We start from the raw sequence: 22,198 nt of genomic DNA, 5'->3' as shown, positions 1-22,198 counted from the left end.
CTAACAGTGTACAGGGTGAGTAAAGCCTGTGAGAGATACTAACAGTGTACAGGGTGAGTAAAGTCTGTGTGAGATGCTAACAACGTACAGGGTGAGTAAAGCCTGTGAGAGATACTAACAATGTACAGGGTGAGTAAAGCCTGTGAGAGATACTAACAGTGTACAGGGTGAGTAAAGCCTGTGAGAGATACTAACAATGTACAGGGTGAGTAAAGTCTGTGAGAGATACTAACAGTGTACAGGGTGAGTAAAGCCTGTGAGAGATACTAACAGTGTACAGGGTGAGTAAAATCTGTGTGAGATGCTAACAGTACACAGGGTGATAGTTTGGTCCAGGAGAGGATCTCATGGAATCAATGAGGATTTAAATTCAGGCTGTTTGCAGGCCAGCTTCATCCTGCTTTGCTGTCATATCTACAGGGCTGGTGATCCATGGTGTCCAGAAATCCCAGTGAAAGCCAAGGGCAGCTCAACCTTGGTGTGAAACCAAAAAAACCCCAAAACCCCCACACGTCACAGCCCAGAGAGGGCTGTGAGTCCCAATTCAATCAGATTCCCAGCAAATAAACAGAGTCAAGTGAAAAAAGAATCAAACAAAACCCCCAAATCAAACAAAAGAAACTTGCTGATTGCAGCCAAGGCTTTTGAAGATTACATCAAGTCAAACTTTTATTAGCAAAGTTGTATTTCATGTAAAATGAAAATATCTTTTCAAACCGTACGTGCACATCTGCGTGGTACAAACAGCAACTACAGTACAACACGTTTCTCTAAACTTTAATCAATGCACACTAACATTTAGCTCCCAAAAAAGTAACATTGTGATGGTGACACCACATTTGCTTTGATCTTTTTCTCATGAAATTACAAAGTCTCTTGTTTAAAGTCAGAACCATAATAATAAAAAACGAACAGACAGAATGCTTTGGCTCAAAGCCCCCGAGGGGCTCCTGCCTGAAAACAGAACAAATCAGTGCAGATCACTTGAGATTTGACATGAGAGATCCAGAGCTGCAATGTAAACATGTCCTGCTACTCCAGAGTGGTTTGTACCTTGATTTTTTTTGTCATAAACACTGACAGAGATGCAGCTGAGGGTGTGATCCATTGGCAAACAAAGGGAATTCTCCATGAAGAATTTCCTTTCTTTCTATCTGTTCTTACAGATAAGCAAAATAACCTAAACACACTTCTCATCTGCAAAATAATGGCTGTTAAAATGATGCTGAGGTTTCCTCTCAAAAGCTCAAGGAGCAGTGAATGTTATTCTAACTTTTCTTTACAAAATGTGGTCACTGTTAAAAACTCTACCTTTATTTTTATATATATAGAAAGATTGTGCTACTATTTGCTTTCATGTCAAAAATAATATTGGCCTGAAAACTTTGATGAAAACCTCTCATGGTCTGGATTGAAGCCATTCAGCCATTGGAAGCAGTTCCCAGGAAAAGAGCTACTCACTGGAATTTGTGCAACATCAACACAGCAGAACAAATACCCATCATTAAAAAAAAAATAAATCATTAAATCACTTGCTAATTAGATCCATTTATGATGTGAGTTACAAGAAAGGTTTTAAAATTTTTTTCTACATGAACACATGATTTTATCCAGAGGGGGAAAGTAATTTCCTGATTTGATTTCTAATTCTTTTCCTGAAGATTTGATTCCTAATGCTCTTCCTACAGATCCAGCCCCAGCAGGGCTTTGATGCCCAGGGCTGTGCTTTTATCCTGCTGGAGTGCAGAGCCACGAGGGTTTCTGGAGGTTGGATCCTCTAATTTTGACAGAGAGGGAAGATGGGGCTGTTCCTGCAGGTACTTGATAATGTAATTCAATTTTAAAATATATGTATGTGTATGCGTATATATATACATATATGTATGTCTGTCTCTGTGTGTGTATATGTGTATATATATATATGAAATTACAGAAAAATTATCAATATTAGGCTGCTCTGGGAATCCAAACAGCTCCCCTGGGAGAAAGGACAGAGGGTTTTTCCACTTTATTTAGGAAGACCTGATTTTATTCATTTAATCTTATGCACAGTCAAAACTGCACAACTTTTTCAGCAAGACCCATACCTCTCTTCTTTCAGTGGTTTTTAAATCCCCAACCCTGGATTTGTGGGGCCAGGGAAATGCCTCCTCCCTGATGGGTGGAATTACATCCTGGCCTGATTTGGGCATCAAATCTGAAAGTGCCATTTCTCCTCTCATTTGTTCCGAGGCAAAATGTGCCAGAACCAATTGGCCCAACCTGGGATGGGATAATTAACAATTCCCTGCTCTGCTCCCATGGCTGGACTCCCTCCTCCCAGCAGGCAGGCTGGAATTCCCTGCGAGGTGTTAATTAATGAAATCCCCATGGATTTCCAGCAGGTAATTTTAATAAACACCCCTGGCCAGAAAAAGAAAAAAAAAATCCAAAAAAATCCCAAACAAAGCAAGGCAAAGATTTAATGCTCAATGCACTATTTCAGAATAGGGTGTGATTTTGGGGCTGTTCTGTGCAGGGGCAGAAGCTGGATTTGGATGAATTTGTAGATCCTTTCCAAGTCAGGAATTTTCTATGAACTGCAGAGCAGTTGGTGACACTTTTAGTGAGCTACATAGTCACACTTCCTCTCAGCTTACACAAACCATGACAAAAACACAGCCCAGCTCCCTGCAATGACAAAAATCTCCTCAGGAAAACCTCAGCTTGCTCTGTTAATATACTTTTGAAAAAAAAAAAAAATCTCTAAAAAACCATCACCAACTAGCACTTTTCAGGGTACCTTTACAGCAGAAAAAAATCCCAGTGCAGGGAAAAAAGGAAAATAAATGACTGGGGAAGAGAAAACAGCTCAGTGAGTGAGATTTCCTGGGAGTTTGAGCCACTTGTTTAATATTCACTGGGCATATTCCTCAAAACCCATGTTCAAAAATCCAGGTTCCATTGCACATCTTTTCCTCCCTGTTTGATTTTTAGGTCCTGAGGCATTGTGGAACACCACCATCAAGATTTAAGACTGAGAATTAAAATCTGAGTGGGAAAAGCAGCACCACCAGCACATCACAAACACCTCTGAGCAGCAACAGAGCAGGAGCTGCATGGGGGATTTATATCCATTATTGGAGCATCTGACACTCACTAATATGGCCTGAAACAGAGAAATTTAACATTGTTTAACACAAGCATTTTCTGGGATGAGGGATCTGGTTTATCTGCAGTGATAATGCAGGAAAAGGTGATGGGTGTGTGCAGGAACAGCCCCCCAGCCCAAAGTCAGGATTTGGGGGAGCCCACCCCAATTTTATTCCCTAATTTTCAAAGATGTTTGATCACTGCAGATGATTCCCAAAGGAAATACATGAAAACCAGACCAAAGCAAGCAGGTTGTCACAAGCCTAATCAGTCCTTAGATTTAATCTGGTTCGGGCTGCAGCAGACACGAGTCAGCAGATAAAGATGCTGCTGGGAAATGTCTCTGTTGATGAGATGCCAATTTTCACATTTCTATAATTGTGCACTCCCTTTTTTGGAAAATTACTTTTCCCCTCCAAAATTAAAAGGCTTTTGGACCTTTTTTGGTGTTTGGATTGAGTGAAATACAGAAAATATCTATAAGTAATAAAAAATGAATAATGTGGGTCACTGATATGAGATGGGATAATTTTTAATTGAGGGCAGATTTCCACTCACCATTTTATACTCATATCCTGAAAGGGGCTTTTGGGGTGGCTGTTTGGTGTTTGCTTTTCCCAAATAGAAGTTACACAAAAAGCTCCAATAAAACCCCAAAAAGAGGCACAGATAAGCAGAAGCTTCAGCACCAAAGGCTTCCAGAAACTGCCAAGCTCTGAGGAGCAGCCCCAGCCTGGCGGGAGCTGTGTGGGATCCACTGGGAAAAATCTGCATTTCCCTGGGCTTAATTGTAGCCCTTGCTGGAAACTCAGAACCATGGGAGTAATTCTTGCTTCCTCTCTTTCTTCCACTGAAATTGTGGAGGAGCCATTTGGGGAAATTTGCCTAATTGCTATCAGGATGCCAAACAGCTTTTAGGGTCTATTCCTCCTGCAAGAACTACTGGAAAACTTTCATAATGGGAGTGACAGAAGAAATGAAGCCACGTTGATGCTCTACTCAAGCAAGCAGATTGAAAAATAGAAATGCTGTTAAAAAGAGATTCAGGAGATTCCAATACAAAAAGATCAAAAAAATGTGCTGTACAGCTCGGCTGAGTTAGTGTTGGAGAGGCAAAGAACCAGATTTAAACCAGCATTCAGTCAACAAAATAGGAAAACAAACTCTACCATAATGTTTTCTCTTTGCTTTTGTTGTTTTTTGTTTATCTAACAGTGAATAGGCTGAAAAGAAATGAAGTCTTGAAATTCAGGTAGGTCTAGTTTAGGTGCTGCTTGAATGGTGAGAGGTTTGGATGATTCCTATACACACAACTCCTTCTGGAAACTAATTCTGCTGGTCCAAATCCATATTGAGAAGCAAATCTACTCATTCCTACACAGCTATACAGACCCATGCTAGCAACATGTCTCAATTCAAAATAAAACCAGGCTGCTCTGGACTTGTGTCAATATTAATATCATATGTACAACGTCTCCATGAAATGTTGGCTAGCTCACAAATATACAGATATGAGACAGACACCAAGGAGTTTGCTTAGAAATGCAGCTTGCAGCTGGGAAAAATTAAAAATATTTCGAGTGATGGTGGATGGGAACCCTGTTTTGCCTTGCCACAGGAAAGAGCTGCAGCTTAACATATTTAAGGAAATAGTGCCAGCTACTGGGCAGCAGCTTCACCCACACTCTCCTGTGGGTAAAGCTGCATTTCTAAGTATTGGAATTGACGTCAGCTGTAACCACTAAAACAGTTTTTTTTTTTTAATATCATACACAAAGGGATTTAATTCTTTAGGAAAAAAATTATACAATATATAGAATATATTTCTCTGGTATTTTAAATCCTAATTTTCCTCGTTGTGTCACTTTACAGAGTAACCTGGTTTTGTTGGTGCCATAACCTTGAGGTTGTAACCAAGGCCATGAGGGAATTTTAAACACATACCTGTGACAACAGCCATACAGGGCAAAAATACTACACAGAGAAACATACTCCAACCTGGAGCAGCAGGCAAGGACACAGATGTACCACCAGAGCAAACTCTGCTCAGACTAACACATCGTGTAGAAAAAAGAATTACTCTGTTTTATTCAGAAGAAAACACATAGAAATTAGGATGGAAAAATCATCTTTTAGTGGCAGTGACTTGTTTTTATATTACCTGGATGTCAGGATTTTCCTGGCTGGCTCAACTGGCACCCAGCTCCCCAGCACAGAGGTAACTGTGGGGAGCTAACCAGGACAACACCACAATTAAACACCAATTTTAGGCGTGGAGAGGAAAAGTCGCCGTAGAGCTCCCAGTGCTTTCCACTGATCCTTTTTCCTTAGATCCAGAATAAGCTCCAATAAATGAACCATCTTCATTGAACATGCCATGCTCCCCTTCTCCATAATCTACCAGACTATCAGCACTTCCAGTGGCTTTAATGTCCCCGTTAAGTGACTGGAGGCTGCCCTTCAGCGGCTTTTCATCGCTGTCACTACAAAATAAAGAGATGCCTTTCCAAAAACCTGCCTTTCCAAGCACCTGCCTTTCCAAAAATCCGAATTCCAAAAACCTGCCTTGCAGTGCTCGAGGGACACTCGAGGGACGTGCTCCTGCCTTGGGAAGGGGAGAGAGAGGGACGTGTGGGTGGAATAGTGAGGATGATCTGATCTCTGAGTCCTGCCCTGCTCCTCACACATCTGAGCTCACCCACGTGGGGTTCTGTCATGATTCCAACCAAATTAAATGGTTAATGGGAATTACCAGTACTCATTTACTTGGGTTTTTTCCCCTTTTTGCCTTGGGCAGACAGAATGGACAGAGAGGGAAGGGGAAGGAAAAGGGAATGCTGGAAAGGATTGGAGGGGTCTGTTCCAGCCACCAGGGCTGATGTCAAATCTTTGGAACCTCACTTCTCATTTTACAAAACACTGGAAAACATTCAGAGCTTATTTATTCAATTTTCCTTTTGAAGTGGGTGGGTTAGGTGATATCACTTCAGTGGGTAACATCTCATTGCTTTGGGAGCATCCCTTTGAGTTTAAATGACCAATAAAGGTGCTGTCCCCCTTTTTTTTCCCCCCTGCTGTTATTTTATTTTACCAGAGTTTATCTCACTGGAGTTTGCCCCTGGTAAGGGGGAGGAACTGGGAAAAAAACAAAGTAGAATGAATGTCTGCATCTTTTTGTCTTTGCAGTTTTTGTCCAGTGAAAATTCCAGGGAAAAGGGGAAGAACTGGGAAAAACCAAAGCAGAATGAATGTCTGCAGACTCTATTCACTGAAAATTCCATAAAAAAGGACAGGCCCACCACAAAAATTCTGGGAAAAAAGTGGAATTTCAGTAGCCATTCCTCCTAATGGCACCACAGAAGAGGAACAAGAACAGGACATTTGGGGGGATTGGGGGAATATTAAAAGATTATATAAAAAAAAATTAAATTAGGCCTCTGATTTAGGGACATAATTACTCAAGGAGAGCCCTTGCTGCTAATGCCAACTCCGGGTCAAATCTTTGGCAATTTTATCTAAGGAGGGACAGAGAAATGAACCTGAGCTTCATTTCTTCAGGATGGACTCAATATAAGTAATAATATATAATAATATACTCTGTGCATAACCAACACAGAAAAAAAAATCACTACTTTTCTGCACAGGGCATTTCTCCTCAGAAAAAAGACAAGTTTGGATTTCAGGGGGAAAGGAAGGGGTCAAAGTTATTAACCTCAGGGCTTTCTTACCTTTCTAAATATTTGTCCCATTAGAAAGCATTAAAAATTAAATAAAGATGAAATTATGCAGAAAAAAAAAACCCTACTCCAGTACAAATAATGTAGTATATATAAGTGGGATTTCAACAGCAATTTTATGCCCTTAAGGGCAGCAACACCAGTTTTCCAGCATGGTTCTTACAATTATGTATTTTCCTTCATATCACAAATACATATTGCTAGAAGTTTTAGTTATTTTAAAGCAGCCAAAGTGGCTATTTCAATTCTCCTACAGGGATTTCTGTAGAGAGATGTTTGGTTTTATAATATTCTTTACCATATTCCAAACTTTTCTTTGTTTTCTTCCCCAAAATTCCCCATATTACATGATTTGGGTCTGTGTTTCAAAAACCCACTGAAGACATAGAATTCAATCCATTGACTTCAGTGGGCTTTTCAGCAGCACCCCAAATTATCCTATATATTTACATTATTCATACAATGCTAATTAAAAAAACAAAAAAGTGAAAAATAACCATCAATACATCAGCATTTCCTTATATCCCAGCTTGGATGGATTGAAATATACTGGATATACCTTTATATTCCTACTCTTATCCACTCCTATGAGGTTTGCTTTGAAAATGAAAAACAGCATTAATTGCATGCCATAAAAATGTCCCGAATAATGATTTGGAAACAAACAAAACCCCAAGAAACACAAAGCCTTGTGAAAGCAGGTCCTATTTACCTATATTCCCCAAAGATTTCATCTTTTATTGATTGAGCTTCGGGATCTGGATGCAAATCTTCTTTTTCTTTCACTGTGCAAATAAAATAAAGGACAGATCTCTGTGTTGTGTTCTGCCATGGATTTTTCTTTTCCCGGGGGCAATGGGAAAACAATCTGCACTCACCTCCAGGCTGGGCTGGAGCTGGCTGGACACAACCTGGGAGCTTCCACGAGTTTGGGACCATTCCCTGATTTATTATGAGCAAGTATTTATAGAATCATGGAATGGTTTGGGTAGGAAGGGAACTTAAATTTCATCAGTGCCACCAGGGACACTTTCCACTGTCCCAGGGTGCTCCAAATCCCGTCCAACCTGGCACTGAATGTTTTCAGAGATGGAGCAGCCACCACCTCTTTGGGCAACCAGACTTTGACCTTAATACATTTACCTAAATCCTTACTCATTGCCTGGAAGGTGACAGAGGTAATTTTTAGCAAAATATTCCACTGTTAATGTGCCTGTGGAAGTTCTGTCCGTGTGTCCAGCAGCAGTTCCCAGGGTGGAAAGTGGGGCAGCAGGAACGATCTTGCTGGATTAAATGCTGGAATATTCCAGGAGTGCTGGGAAAGGCCTTTGCAGGCTCTGTGAGCAGCACACAGCACAGCTCCACTTACACTCATTACAACCCCTTCCGTGGATATTTATCAAAAGCTACAAATCCTAATTGGATGTTTGTGCTCGCGGCCCTGCGGCCCCCAGAGAGGAACCTCTGAAGAATGCTAGTTATTAACATGTGAGCAGAGGGAAAGGACAATAAATCCATTTACCTGAATATTTGCCTCCTTTATTTCTTCTGACAAAGCAAATTGTCAGCAGCAGCAGGGTGAGCAAGGCGATGGCACACATCAGCCCGATGAACCAGCCCTGGGTGGAAATCCCCTCGTAAATGCCAGCGTAGGCTTGGGGAGATGGGTGAGGAGCAAAAAGGGAGAAAATCAATCAGAGGGAAAGGGCAGCACCCCACAATAACATAAACACATCATGGTCCTCTCTGGATTTTAATGGAATCAGCCTATGGCTACTGATGGTGCTCAGCTGCAACAGGAATGTCCAGAGTGAGACATTTGGGACTGGAGGGGAGCGTGTCGGGGACAAGGGACAGCACAGACACTTGGCAAGGTGGCTCTGAGAGAGCAGTTGAGTCACAGGATTAGCACTACACAGGAAAGCTGAGCACAGAGCTGTTAAGCCTCTCATGCAAAAGCAGTTTTGTGAAAGAGAGAGAGGTAAAAGTGCCCCCAGTACATGCAGAGCACCAAACTGGCCCCTTATGGGCTTTATCCCACTGCCCTCTTACATTGCACAGATTTGGGATTGTTCCAGGCTGTTGTAAAGCACAGGGCTCAGCCAAGAGCCTGGGATGTGTTTGTGCTGCCATGGGATTCAACTGCAAAGGGCCAACCTCAACCCCAGAGCACAGAACAATGAGTTTGGGACACTCACAGTGCACAGGAACCTCAGCATGGATTCACATGGAAAAACAAACGTTCAGCGCCTCGAAGGGCTTCGTGTCTCACCTCTCCCCCTGGTCTCAATTACATCTTCAAAAATGCTATTGTTATCCACCCAGTTCTTAGTCACTAGGCGGATTGTGTACTCAGTGCCAGGCTCAAGGGCCTCGCTGGGCTGAAACTTTGGGGTGGGCTTTACCGCGTCTGAAATCCTGCCGCTGCCTTTACCTACGGAATGCACACAGCCAAGGCACAGGGTTAATGGCATTCATGGACAAGGAGCCTAGGAAATGCACAGTTACAAGTAACACACGAACACAACAAGGAATTTTAAACATTTGGCATCGGGCAATCTGATTTTCCAAACATTCCCCAAACATTCCCCACTGACTTTTAACGTTCCGTCAGATGAAATCAACGGCGGACCAGAGTAATCCTGATGTTCAGGAAGGGGTTTGTTCATCTCCCAGGATGAAAGTTAATATTGATGGGGGATTATGGATCTGCTTGAACTAATGCCTGCTTAAAAAATTACAACTTGCAAATGGGCTTGCTTTGTATGGATAATCTGGGGTTTGATGCTTCTCCCATTGAACTGAACTCAGCAGGGAAGCACAGACAGCTTGTTAGCTGGATATGGATCCTTATATGTCTCCCAGAAAAAATTAACAGTGGGATTTGTGCTTGCTTCTCTCCTGACAGTGATTTTCTATGTCCTTTTAAATTCCACAATGACTGCACAAAGCACTGGTTTAGAAAAAACTCGACAATTTGCCTGTAAATGGACATTTAGGCATTTAAGTGTTGCTGATGAGTTTAATATTTGATTAGGAAAAGGTAAATTCCACTACTTCTGTTAATGGAACCTTGTTATTTGCAAAACACCTCCTGTAACCCCATCTGCATTCAGATTGTGGGCATTAAATGAGATTTTTCAGAAGAGCTTTTGTGGAAAGCAGGAGAAAGGACATTACAGGAGTTGAAAATCACTGCCAGGACATGAACAGCCCACTCAGCAAATTCAGAACTGTGTGTGACATAGAGGGATCTCTTACAACATGTAAGAGGTGTCCTCAATGGCAGGAGAAAAATTTGAGGGGGGCTGCACTTAATAAAAATAATTCCTGAATTGTTCTCAGTCGCCTGATTTGCCTGTTTTGTCCAAAGCCATCTAAACTAAGGCTTGAGCACAAAGTATAATCTGAAAACTGCTCGGCCAATTAGCACTGACAGGAGAACAATGCTCATTAATACTTCAACTAGTAAATAAGCAAAGCAAGAAGCTGCTGGAGATTAAGGCTGAGTTGACAGCTGAAGGGAAAAAAAAAGAAAAAAAAGATTAAGATAAATCCAAGCACAGTCAAAGCAGCAGTTCAGGATAAGTTTTTAAGGCAGCTCTCCACGTATTACAATAAGCAGTTAAATGAGCAGACCACTGGGACCAGAGAGAACACATCCAGCTGAAACACTGCTGATACTGAAGCACAGCTCATTAGCATAAATTAATCCATCTATGGGTAATTTTTGCTAAATGAAGTATGTGAAACCCAGCTATAGTTTTTAATCAAACCGAAAACTAGGCAACAGGATACCACAGGTACATTTTAATTACATGCTCTAAAATCAAGGCATCAGAAAAACGGGGATATTATCCATAAAGGAACAGGAATGAACACAAACCTTCAACCCAATGTCTGTTAAATACCACTAACACTTGTGCATGACATGGAAAATACATGACCCAAAGTGTTCACACCAGCAGCCTCCTAAGGAAGAATTTCTCCTGAATTCCTGGGAAGTAATCTTAAATCTTAAATCTTAAGCTTCTGCCAGGTGGTTTGTGATGCATGTTCTTAAGCCAGCATTACCAGTCCCTCTCTGCCTCCTGTTTATTCCCAGCTTGTAGGAGCCTTTTCTGGACCATCAGCTCTTTAGAGAAACAGAAAGAGGGAAGTGAGATGGCTGAAAAAATCCCTTTTTCTGCCCACTCATTGCTCAGCTCTGTCTGATGCTGCAGCTGCCCTGGCACATGGAGCAGCCCAGGGCTGGGATGGAGCTCTTGGGATGAGGATGAGCCCAGCCTAACCTGGCACTGGGGATTTACCAACAGCTCTCCATCTAGCATGTCCTAACCCAAAATACTCTTTTTTTCCCTTTAAAACTCAGAAAGGTGTCCAGAGCTGTGTGATTATGAGGTTTCTTTCCATGCCATTTCCTCCTGGTCTGTGTGGGACAGCCAACAGGGGCCCTACAGGGCAGAAAAATTTGCTAAAGGGGCTGGTATGGTGGCTGGAATAGAAAAAGCAGTGTGGCCTCCTGAAAAATAAAAGCAAAGTTACACAGATAAGGCAAAGCTCCACATTCTGGAAGGCCAGGAACATCCTGAAAGCTGCAGGAATTAGCTGCAGAAAATTGAAAGCAGTTGGGTTGGGTTTTTAATCTCCAATAAGGGAGAAGGAACATTAGTAATAAAGGCATATCACCAGCACTTCTCATCTTCCCCCACTATTTATCAGCCACACCATGGGACTTGCATGAACATTAAACACTGAACTGCAATTTTACAATATTCCTACTGGGCTCCAAGATTTATGAGGAGAACAGAACACACATTTTTTATAGAAGATTATGGTATAAAGGGAAAAACAATAGAAACCACCCCCGAAGATTTTCCAGAGTGTTCTCCAAAAGTTAGCACATCTTTTATAAAATACACTTATATTAAAAAAAAAAATCTGGCAGTCTGAGAGCTAAATACTAATTGTGGGCAGCATCTTAATTTATAACCATACCTGTCTAAATACATCTGCTGCAATAAATGCAAAGCTGAACATCCATTAATTTCCCCCTGCTGCCTGGCTGTTAAAAAATGTATAAATATGCAGCACAAGTATCCTTCACTTTCAGGGCTTTTCAGTGCAGGAGGTAATTCATGTTAAATTTGGATTATTTTGTACTACAGAGATTAGCAAACCTGTTGTATATAAAGTTTATTGAGAAAAAATTATAGGGAAGATGATGATCAAGCAATTTGCACTGATTTAATTAGATTTTCTAGATTGTGAACTAAAACTTAGGTTTGCTGCTAACAGCAGCAGTGGTTACATTTGGAAAAGTAATTTATTTTTCCTTTTCCACTTTGCCCATGGCAAAAGAGAGCTGGACCCACATGTCTTTGGTCCTGAGGGATAGGGACCTCGCCTAAGATTTTCCAAAATCCTTTGGGAATTATGAGCCAACAGCCACTGGAATGTAATGAAATTGGTGAACTTTTATTTCCTGGCTTCTCTGGAGAATAAACCTACAACTGTGTGGCTTCATGTGGATGAATTTCTCATTAATGCTTGGATTTCAGGACACACAATGATAATTCTCAACATGTAATATGTGTTTGGTAATCCCCAAGCAGCACTGGATGAAAAGGAGCTTTGTGTTAAAGAAGGGCTGCTACATTAAATTAATCTTTTCACTTCTGGAAGAACATCATTTTGTGTTATGTTTCTGAGGGCTAATGATCTTGGGGAAATTGACATTTTCAAGGGGAAAATTAATTAGTTTGGAGGTCATTTAAGACATACTGCCTGAAAATATGAAGACAGAGATTACAGTCATTTTCTAAGGACAACATACCTTCTTCTGTGCAATGAAACCACAGAAATTAAGCTGTTATTTATTTTTCAGTACAATCCAAGTCCCCATTTGCTCAGGTTCAAGAGTCATTTTATCAAGAAATGATAAAGATCTTAGGTTGCCCATAAGGGTTTCATTTCTGAGTTATTTTCCCTGTACAGATTTGTTTTTAGTGGTACTACATGAATCCTCACACATATTAAATAAGGAAATTCCCTTTTCTTTCTAATTCCAGACAACAGTAGCAGGGATAGCTGCAAATAAATTAAAGCAACAGCAGTGATAGAGATAAGTAAAAAAAATAAAATGTGAATGACTCCAGAGCTGCCACCTCAACATCTCCACTTTCCTGGCAGATTGCATTGTGCAATTCTGAAATACCCATGGCAAAGGCTGAATTGCAGCACTGGAAGTTTCCAAAGCCTTAAAATGAACAACGAGAGCTTTATGGGTTTATTATTAAACTGGAACAGAGTGGTTATAGAATCACTGAATCAATCCCCAAAGAAACGTGGAGTGCTCCATCATGGAGTTTCATTTCAGAGGGCACCACATTTTATATCTGTCACTTACGTGGGTCATTTGAAATGATAAACTTTGACTTCTGAAATCACTCCCCTCCTTCAAAAAGAGAGATTGTTTTAATTTTGAGCAATTGCCTCGGTCCCCAAACCACAGTTTGAAACCCCAAGGAGGTCACTGAAAAGAGTGATTTTTAATTTTTTTTTCAGCCTATCATGTTTAGGTGAAAAATATCTGAACAATTTAGCCAACAAATAATGACACAGAACTCTAATGGCATCTCAGTGACAGATGCAGTGCCCTAATTTAGGGTGGCTTGAGAAGCAGCAAGGAGCACACATAAATCATAGAACTGAACCCTTGCAGCTTACATTAATTATACTGCTCTAGTCTAAGAAATATTTCACAAGAATCAGGTGTTGCCACCACTGAAACAGAGTTTAGGAAAGTAGAGAATGAGAACAAAATGAATGTCAACATCTCTAAACCATGACAAGGTTATTTCAAGGAGTCAAAACACATTATTCTGGTTGCCCAATGAAGGCGAGAAGAGGCAGCTAATGAGGGGAAATGGGGTATTTTTCTTTTCTTAATGAATAATGAATCAAGATGATTAATAGCTGCTACCAGTGAGTACCTGTATCCTACAGTAAGACTGGAGGCCAAAAGAGAGTTGAGAAAGAGTTTTGCTACTTGAGAAAACAAATGGCAGTTCCTGACTGGATGTGGAACTGGGACATGAAGGTCTAAAACACAGTTTTCCTGTTTTACCAGTAACTGAAAAGAATTCTGCAACTTAGAAGTCCAACAGCACATGGGCCATTTTTCTATTTTCCATCAACATTGCTGCACACTGTTATCTTTGCTAAAAATGATGCAGTCAGGACTCTTTTGCTTATCTCATTCTCTTTTCTCCTTCCCCGGGGTAAGTGCACAGCAATGGTTTCTGATGAATAGCAAGGAGCTGCTCCTCAGTGCTGTGGAGTTCTCAGACTTGCTGAGCACAGTACATTTTATTTCATTTCAGCTGAAAGTGAAAGATGAGCTATCATAGAGTGCTTGGGATTTTTTTCTAAATCACTGAACATCAGTGTTTCAGCACAGGGTGTAAGTGGCAGACAAACACTTACTCCTGGTCTCTGATAAAATAATCATAAATAATGGAGCAAATGCAGTCAACTTGATGTTTATCTGGATTTTCCATGTCAAACAGCTGACCCTAATGTTGCTGGCAGTCCCCCATCTTCATGCACGGGCAGAATTTTTTTTTACAGTATTACTGAGAAAAGATTATCTGCATTTCCAATTTTCTGTTTGTGCCTGAATGCAATTCACTTATTCCAGCATGGCTTAAGGAGTTGATGGGTGGGAACTGAAACAGGACTGCACAGCAAAACGAAACAGATGAGCTCTGCTTCCCTGAAGAACACCATGGCCACATTAAAAAGCCCATTGACTGCTCTCATGGCAAGGAAAACAAACTTACTTCCCCTAATTACAAAGGAAATGTCAAGCCTGGATTATTCCCGATGGATTTTTCTGTTATGAAGCAGAGTAATGCAGAGTCCCCAGGCAGGTGCAAAGGAGGGCTCTTTACTGCAAAAACCAGGCCTTTTAAAGCAGTTAGGCCATTATCAGCTGCACTCCATTTAAGCACAACAAATGTAATTCAACCAACTACCATAAACCACGATGTGAGCACGTCATGGTTCTATAACTTGTTTTCCTACCTCCAAGTCAGCTGAGTCACTTTCCCATAGTTCTTTTCCACTTAGCCAAAGCAGCAGGCCCTAGCCATGATTTTACAAAGGTTGCTAATTTTGTAAGGTTTTACCTACATACAGCATTTTTCCCGCTATTCTCAGAGCTACTCCACATGGAAGCGGATTTTGTGAACTTACTGCCTTGGGCCAGCGTCAGCTTCAATTCAGCTGAGTCACTTTCCCACTTAGCCAAAGCAGCAGGCCCTAGCCATTTTTTATAATTTTTTTGATTTTACAAAGGTAACAAGGCCCTAATTTTGTAAGGTTTTACCTACACGCAACATTTTCCCGCCATTCTCCACACGGACGCGGATTTGTGAACTTACTGCCTTGGGCCAGCGTCAGCCCCTCCTCGGTGGCCGCCTTCCCGCAGCCCTTGGCCGTGCAGGCTTTGATGTAGAACTTGTACTTGGTGCTGGGGCTGAGCCCTGCCAGGTGCCAGCTCAGGGCAGAGCGGTTGGCCACGCTCACGTTGCTCAGGGCGCCCACCTCGTGCGTCTCGTTGACTGCAAGGGAAGAGCATTCAGTCAGGATTGTGTTTGCTGGAAAATGTCCCAACAAAAGCAGGAATGATGGAGCTGCCTCCGAGACAAAGTGGAAATTTTACAGAGCGGAAATCCATTTTGATTTAGGCAAAATGTACATCTTTGAGTTAAGTCTGTAGTTTGAAAACGTAGCTGTTTAGTCTGACTGCCTGTTCTCGTAAAAAGACTAGGCTCAGAGAAACTGCTTCAGTGAAGGACAGAGATAAATAGAGAAAAGACCAAGAGACAGAGAGACTGCTACGAGAGCAGGTCAACCTGACCCAGGAATTCTTTCTGATAAAGAAAAATTAGCGGCAAGTGTCACACGAAATCTGTAAAAACGAATATGGATGAACCTATTGAGAAATTGCATGCATATGTATTTGAGGGGGATAAAAAAGGATCTGGAGCTCTGTAGATAGATCCACTCTGACCATAATCAGCAAAACCAAAGGGAAGATCTGGATGCAAAGGCATCTGAGCAGTTCTGCTATCAGCAGGGAGAAGTGTAAAGTACATGGGTGATTATTTTTTTAAAAATAAGGCAGAGACTCATCTTTTACCACCCTCAAAGAATGTGTAAAATAGACTGAATTATCACCACACCACACAAGTGGTGTTGTGGCAGTCTGGGCTAAGTACTGGGTCTTGCCTGAGGTTGTCTTTGTTTCTCATTTCTTTCCTAGGCAAGAAAAAAGAACTCCCCTGGTATGTGGTTGTTTTCAGTGAGATTACTCAACACCATGACTCTGGTGGTCCTTTGTGTTTCTTCTGAGGCACCTTAGGGGGGAGAAACTCCCTGACATAATGTGCAGAGCTACATTAATGTGGCTTCATAGAATGCTCTCATCACAATGCACTATGTATTAAATGAGCTTCACTCCAGTAAAATGTTCACCTACAATTTATGAGTCTTTTTAGCCACTACATTAGGGGTAATTTGCCAATATGAAATAATTGAATCAGCCCATAAATGTGGGACAGGGAATGGCAGCAATGGGAGCTTCCATGGGAAAAGTGCATGGAAAACTGCATGGAAATCTGCAGCCTGCCCTCTGGCAGCCTCTGTGCACATCACACCTGGGAGTTTTCCTTAACTAATCCTGCTTCAATTCTGAACTCAAGGCAAACAAGGCACATACTTATCTGGTACTGCAGAATGTAGCCAGTGAGGTGACCATTTGCCTTCTTGGGAAGCCCCCAGGACAGAGTGACTGAGTCCTGGTCAAAGTTCAGGATCCTGAGAAAACGTGGTTGTTCAGGGACTGGAAGACACAGGGATGAGTTTTCAGAGGAGAGTGAACAGGTCTGCCCGTACAAATTCTTGTTAAATGAGGATATAATTTAGCTGAACACCCACAGCTCCCCTTTCGAGTGAAGTGCTCTACAAATGGTGGAGATTTTACTATCACCTTAAATAAGGCAATCAACTTACCTTGTCCCAAGGACAATTTCAATTTATGTCCCTCCATCCCATATTTTCCTCTTGTCTTACCTCCTTCTGGAGTTTCAAAAAACACAGGGGAGCTCTCAGGGCCATCTCCTCTGGAGGTGAAACCCGAAACTGTCAAGCGGAATTCACTGAAGGGATCCAGGCCAGGAATCATCCCAGAGGTCCTCTCTCCTACAAACGTCAGGAAGTGTTTCTCTGGGTGATGCCTCTTTCCATCCAGCATGCTTCTTGTTTTCCACCAGTTCACCTGCGAGGAGATTGGGATTTCTATTAACAAATTATATTGTATGGGGATGAGCATGATCACGATCTCTCTCAGCATCCCAAAAATGAGAGATTGAAATCTGGGAATAATTTAATTTTTTATTCAACTATATACAAATATTTATAGAGAGATTTGTAACCTTGTAGCCTCCTAAGTGCCCACGAACTCTGTCCCTTGGTATCGCTGACCAGAAGACTTCGACCAGGGTGCTGTTGATGACTTCCACCGACACGCGCGCAGGAGCAGCATCTGGAACTGTAAAAACAAAAGTCCCAGGTGTTAAAAACACTTCCAAGAGCCCAGATTCACACTGTTCCCAGCTCCAGGGCTTGGCTTTCCAGCTCCAGCTGTGCCATTTCATGCAGTCTCACTGCAGGCAAGCAAAAAGCCATTCCACCTGCATCCAGTGGGTGGAATGGGCCAATAAACATTATTTTTCTGTATTTTTCTGCTGAGGGTTGAGATACATGTGTACTGGGACACATGAATTTCAACACCAGTATTTATGATTTCCTGTTTCAAGCAATGCTTACAGCAGTGAGAAGAATAAAAAAATGATTAACACGGCACTCAAGAAGGCAATCATAAAGGTTTTTTTTTATAATCAATTTCATTTTACAACTAAGCTCATTAAACAGTAGGATTTTAATCACTGCATAACACAGAGAGCTATTACAGTTCCTTGAAATAAAGGATGCCTTGATCCATTGACAACTGAATTGCGAGGAAGATTTTGCACTGGTAGATGCAAAATTAGACTCATCACAGAGAGACAAAGGAAATAAACATCCTGTGGAGTTTCTTTATTCTTGTTCTCACTATTCGCCACCTCTTCTGCACTATCAGACCTTCCTGTAACCACCTCTGGGTGGGCAGTGGGGATTCTCCTGTCTGACCACCACTGAGTCATTTCCAGCACTGAAACTCCATGTGGGAGCCATGTAAAACCATGGGGCAGAACCCAGGCTGGAGAGGATGACACATTCTGCAGGGACTCATGGACAAGGTAACACCAGCACATGTGGGAATGCGGCTCTGTCTGCAAATTCACTCAAACACCCAGCGCCTACGAGTTTGTCCCTAATTGTCAGAGTATTTAACTTCTGACAGTGTTAAACTGTTGGGTCAAGCCTCAGAGCCCACAGATTTTTTCCCTACCAAGTACAACCCGACTGCTACACTTCAGAGACTTCTCATGGACTGTGGCCTTCAGCAAGTACCCAGACTAAGCCAACAACTGAGATTAATGAGAGCACAAGTGACCTTTCCAAAAAAACCTCTCACACTCCAGCAGGCTGGCAGCCAGGCACCCAGCATGGGTCATGTCCATGCCTCATGGAGCCCATCAGGCTGAGCATTGGCACTCCAGCTGCTTTGGGCTGCCCAATCCATCACTCCATACCCGGGTGTTCTGCAGCACAAGAAACCCTCAATTTTACAGCCAAGCTCCTGCCACTCACCATCCTCTCCTGAATATCCAATGGTGATGTTTGGCTCCGGTCCAGATCCTAAATTGTTCACAGCCTGGACTTTGATCTCGTAGGGCACGAAGGTGGGCACGTTCCGCACGCTCAGGGAGTGCTTCTTCACCAGCTCCTCGTTCCAGTCTGTCTCCACACCCCGCTGCCTCCAGCTGACCTTGTACTCCAGCCCCGGCCCGTTCCTCTCCGTGGGCTTCAGTGGCTGGGGAGAACCAAAAGAGATCTTGTCTGCCTTTGTTGTAATCACAAAACAGCAGCTGAGGGGAGCGGGGATGGTTTTGTGTCACTCTAGTGTGGTGCTGTTCACAGGGGTCCCAGGATGAGGGAAGAGATGAGAATCTTGACTCCATGTTTCAGAAGGTTGATTTATTATTTTATGATATATATTATATTAAAAGAAAATGATATATTAAAACTATACTAAAGAATAGAAGAAAGGATTTCATCAGAAGGCTAGCAAGGGATAGAAAAGAATGATAATAAAATCTTGTGACTGTTCACAGCTCAACACAGGTGGCTGTCATTGGTCATCAAGAAAAAACAATTTCACATGCTGGGTGAACAATTCTCCAAAGCAGCAAAACATAGTGAAGCTGAAGCTTCTCAGATTCTCAGGAGAAGAGATCCTAATAAAAGGATTTTTCATAAAATATGTCTGTGACATTCTAGGACATGAAATAAAACAACGCATGCGGGAACCTCCAAGGTAAAAAGAAGGGAAGTTTACTTTCTGACCCCAACATTTATAGACTTTCAAAAGTGACAGTGGATTGGAGGATGCAAGTGCTACCTCTCCAATGACACTGGACCAGACAACAGTCCATCAAGTTTCTCCTCCTCCAGAGAAGAATGTAAAAACAATAATTATTTGCATAAAGTGTGTGAGAAAATTCATTACAAAAATGTAAACATCAGAAGGCTTAGAAGAATTTAGAAGAACAGGGTGGCAGTTTTGGAATGTGTGTTTCAACACTGAGAGAGAAAAGGGGCAAAACCCCCAAGCTTTGAGTTTTTTGCTGTCATTTTAATTTGAGGGTGATTGGAACAACAACAACATGACTTCAAGAGAAAGGGGAGTGAAAGGCTTGGATTAAAATCCAGATTAATTGCTAGGAGCCGTATTTCTGCCTCCTACACACATCAGGTTTTGTTTTGCCACAGGTTTGCCTGTGTGAGGTAAAACCACATGCCTTCAGCACTACTGAATTGCACAGTTTGGCATAAGGCTGTGTGTGCCTTTTAGCAGAGATAAAATTTGCATTTTATCCTAGAATTTTATGTAGCACAGCAAGTTGGGTCATTAAAATTTAGATTTGTTCTAACTACACACCAAATGGTTGAAATTACGCCTGGACATTTAATGTGCAACTGCTGGGCCACTCTGCTTTTACCAATCAGCTGGAGAATTCATCCCAGCAGGGTTTCCAGCTAATTAACAGGAATTTCTAAATATTAGGAGATGTATAGCAATAGCTTGTCATGAGACATCCTCAAGTTGAGTTTATTTCCCTGAAAATGCACTACTTTAATTAAGAAAATTAAATAATCACCTACCCTACCAAAAAAGCTGAACACTGGAACAGCTGTGGAGGTTTCCCACCATATAGGCTGGTTTTAATAATGTTTAAATATAGGAAAATATGAAATATATTACAGCTGGTTTGTATCCAAGAGGTCTGACAGGAAATAGCATCAAATACCAGTAGAAAGTTATTCCCCTTTGATGTTCCTCATGCACAGGGAGACCTAAAGTTGGGGGATCTGCAAAAATTCCCACTGATCTGCTCTGCTGTGAGGACCTTTGGGATGTCTGAGGCAAAGGAACTGGGAGATTGGGCAGCTTTCTCACAGGCACCACCTCCACAGCAAAGATCCCAGGAAATGGGAATTGCAAGAGAAGCTGGAGAAGTAAAAAATTCCTCCTAAAAATCTGATTTCTTGGATAGAGTTAAATTGCAGCCTGCTTGACTATTATTTTGATCTCCCTTTGAGCTGCAAATCCTTGCCTGAAAATCCCAGTCAGTAAAGCTCAGCTGGTCTCTTAATCCAAAATAGGCAGATCAACATCATTCTGCAGCCTTTGTCTGTCAGAAACAGCCTGTGCAGTGCCCAGCAGTCCCTCTGAAAAGCACACAGGAAATGCCATAAATAAATGAATATCCTGTTTAACAACATTTTAATGATTCAACAGGATTTAACCAAGCCTTTCCATCCCATTCTCTCCTTTCAGGCTCAGCTTTCACTTCCACTTTTGCCCTGTCTGAGCAGTGCTTATGAAGTTCCTGGTGCTCAAATCCCAGTACTTCCCAGTAAACATACTGGGTAATAGAACTCTGCATTTTATGGATTCATTAAAGATGGAAAAGACCTCCAAGATCAAATCCAACCTTTTCTGAGAGGCAGAATTGTCTCCCCTGACAATTAAGTTAAAAATCCCATTTGAGTCCAAGCCCATGGATCTTGAGGGCCATTTCATTTTGGATGTAATTCTACCCCACTGGGGAAAAATCTGTTGCTCTTCACTAGGAGCAGAAGATTGAGGAGTAAATTTCATGCAAATTGTGTGTAATTCCAGCCTCAACAAAAACCTGCTTCCCTCCACAGTTGTGGATATTTGTGCTAAATGAAGGAATACATAACTCAACTGCTGGCACAGAAGCTCAAGGCTTAAAACCCAGGAAATTTGAAGCCTGGAAACCATCCTCAAGACTTTTACATAATTCCTTTGATGCACATCACAGGCTTTGGAGGTTTATCCACATTCCTTTAGTTCTTGGTGTAAAAATTCAAGCTCACATTCTCTTGGGCAAGGGATCTGTGGTGTTTTTAAACTTCCAGGCTGCAAGAGCAGAAGCCGTGAGCCTCCCATCCCCTCCCTGGGCCTGGCTGGTAATTTTAATTGCAGAAGCAGTTTCTTGCATAAAAGAAGCAGAGACGAACAAATTCTGGTGAATTCTCACTATGCTTTACAGGAATTCTATATTTTTTTTTAATATCTTCTGAAGTCAGACATAAAAACCAGGCTTTTGAACTAAAAATGATAGCGGGGTTGAAAATGCAGAATAAATTTAAGTCAAATTCATCTTTCAGAAGAATAAAGGATCATTCCTATAGGATTTTCCAATCTTGCCTTACCTCCCATTTCATCACCATTTCATTGGGTTCAGAAGCTTCAACTCGGATGTTCTCTGGGTTTTTATCTGGAGCTGAAACCACACAGGTGACAAGGTCAGTTTGCACATCCCGTTTATTTGCATTTAGCATTCAAATGCCAAAAAGGATGGGAAATTCCCCTCTTAGTGACAGACACTTAAACAAAAAACGTTCATGAGATGAATGGCTTGGATCAGCAAAGCTGATGGGACCCAAGCACGTTGTTTATGCAGTTTGGATTCCTAAGTGTCCCTGTTGGTTGGAGCCACCAGCTAACATGGAACTGTGACTTTTGGATTTGAAAGCACCAGATGTGGGGGGATTATGAGGAA

At 41.8% G+C, this 22,198-nt stretch overlaps 1 protein-coding gene across 7 annotated transcripts in view; it reads right to left on the bottom strand.

The window, feature by feature from the left end:
* Positions 1-642: 642 nt before the first annotated feature.
* The window catches only part of CHL1 (cell adhesion molecule L1 like), a 129,059-nt gene continuing 107,503 nt past the window's right edge, over positions 643-22,198 (bottom strand). For 5 of the 7 annotated variants that reach the window (XM_063165034.1, XM_063165033.1, XM_063165037.1 and 2 more), the window contains 10 exons: positions 21,849-21,919; positions 18,693-18,915; positions 17,372-17,487; positions 17,010-17,214; positions 16,657-16,779; positions 15,317-15,496; positions 9,142-9,303; positions 8,392-8,523; positions 7,582-7,654; positions 643-5,615 (listed from right to left, as the gene is read on the bottom strand). In XM_063165034.1, coding sequence (XP_063021104.1) covers positions 5,399-5,615; positions 7,582-7,654; positions 8,392-8,523; positions 9,142-9,303; positions 15,317-15,496; positions 16,657-16,779; positions 17,010-17,214; positions 17,372-17,487; positions 18,693-18,915; positions 21,849-21,919 — 1,502 coding nt within the window. In that variant the 3' untranslated portion in view covers positions 643-5,398. The remainder of the gene's footprint in view (positions 5,616-7,581; positions 7,655-8,391; positions 8,524-9,141; positions 9,304-15,316; positions 15,497-16,656; positions 16,780-17,009; positions 17,215-17,371; positions 17,488-18,692; positions 18,916-21,848; positions 21,920-22,198) is intronic. The other 2 variants (XM_063165038.1, XM_063165039.1) reach the window with 2 other exon arrangements.

Source organism: Melospiza melodia, chromosome 10 (genome assembly GCF_035770615.1).
Source record: "Melospiza melodia melodia isolate bMelMel2 chromosome 10, bMelMel2.pri, whole genome shotgun sequence".
Lineage (NCBI taxonomy): Eukaryota > Metazoa > Chordata > Aves > Passeriformes > Passerellidae > Melospiza > Melospiza melodia.
The sequence above is the reverse complement of the archived record's forward strand: the minus strand, read 5'-3'. Positions and strand labels throughout refer to the sequence as shown.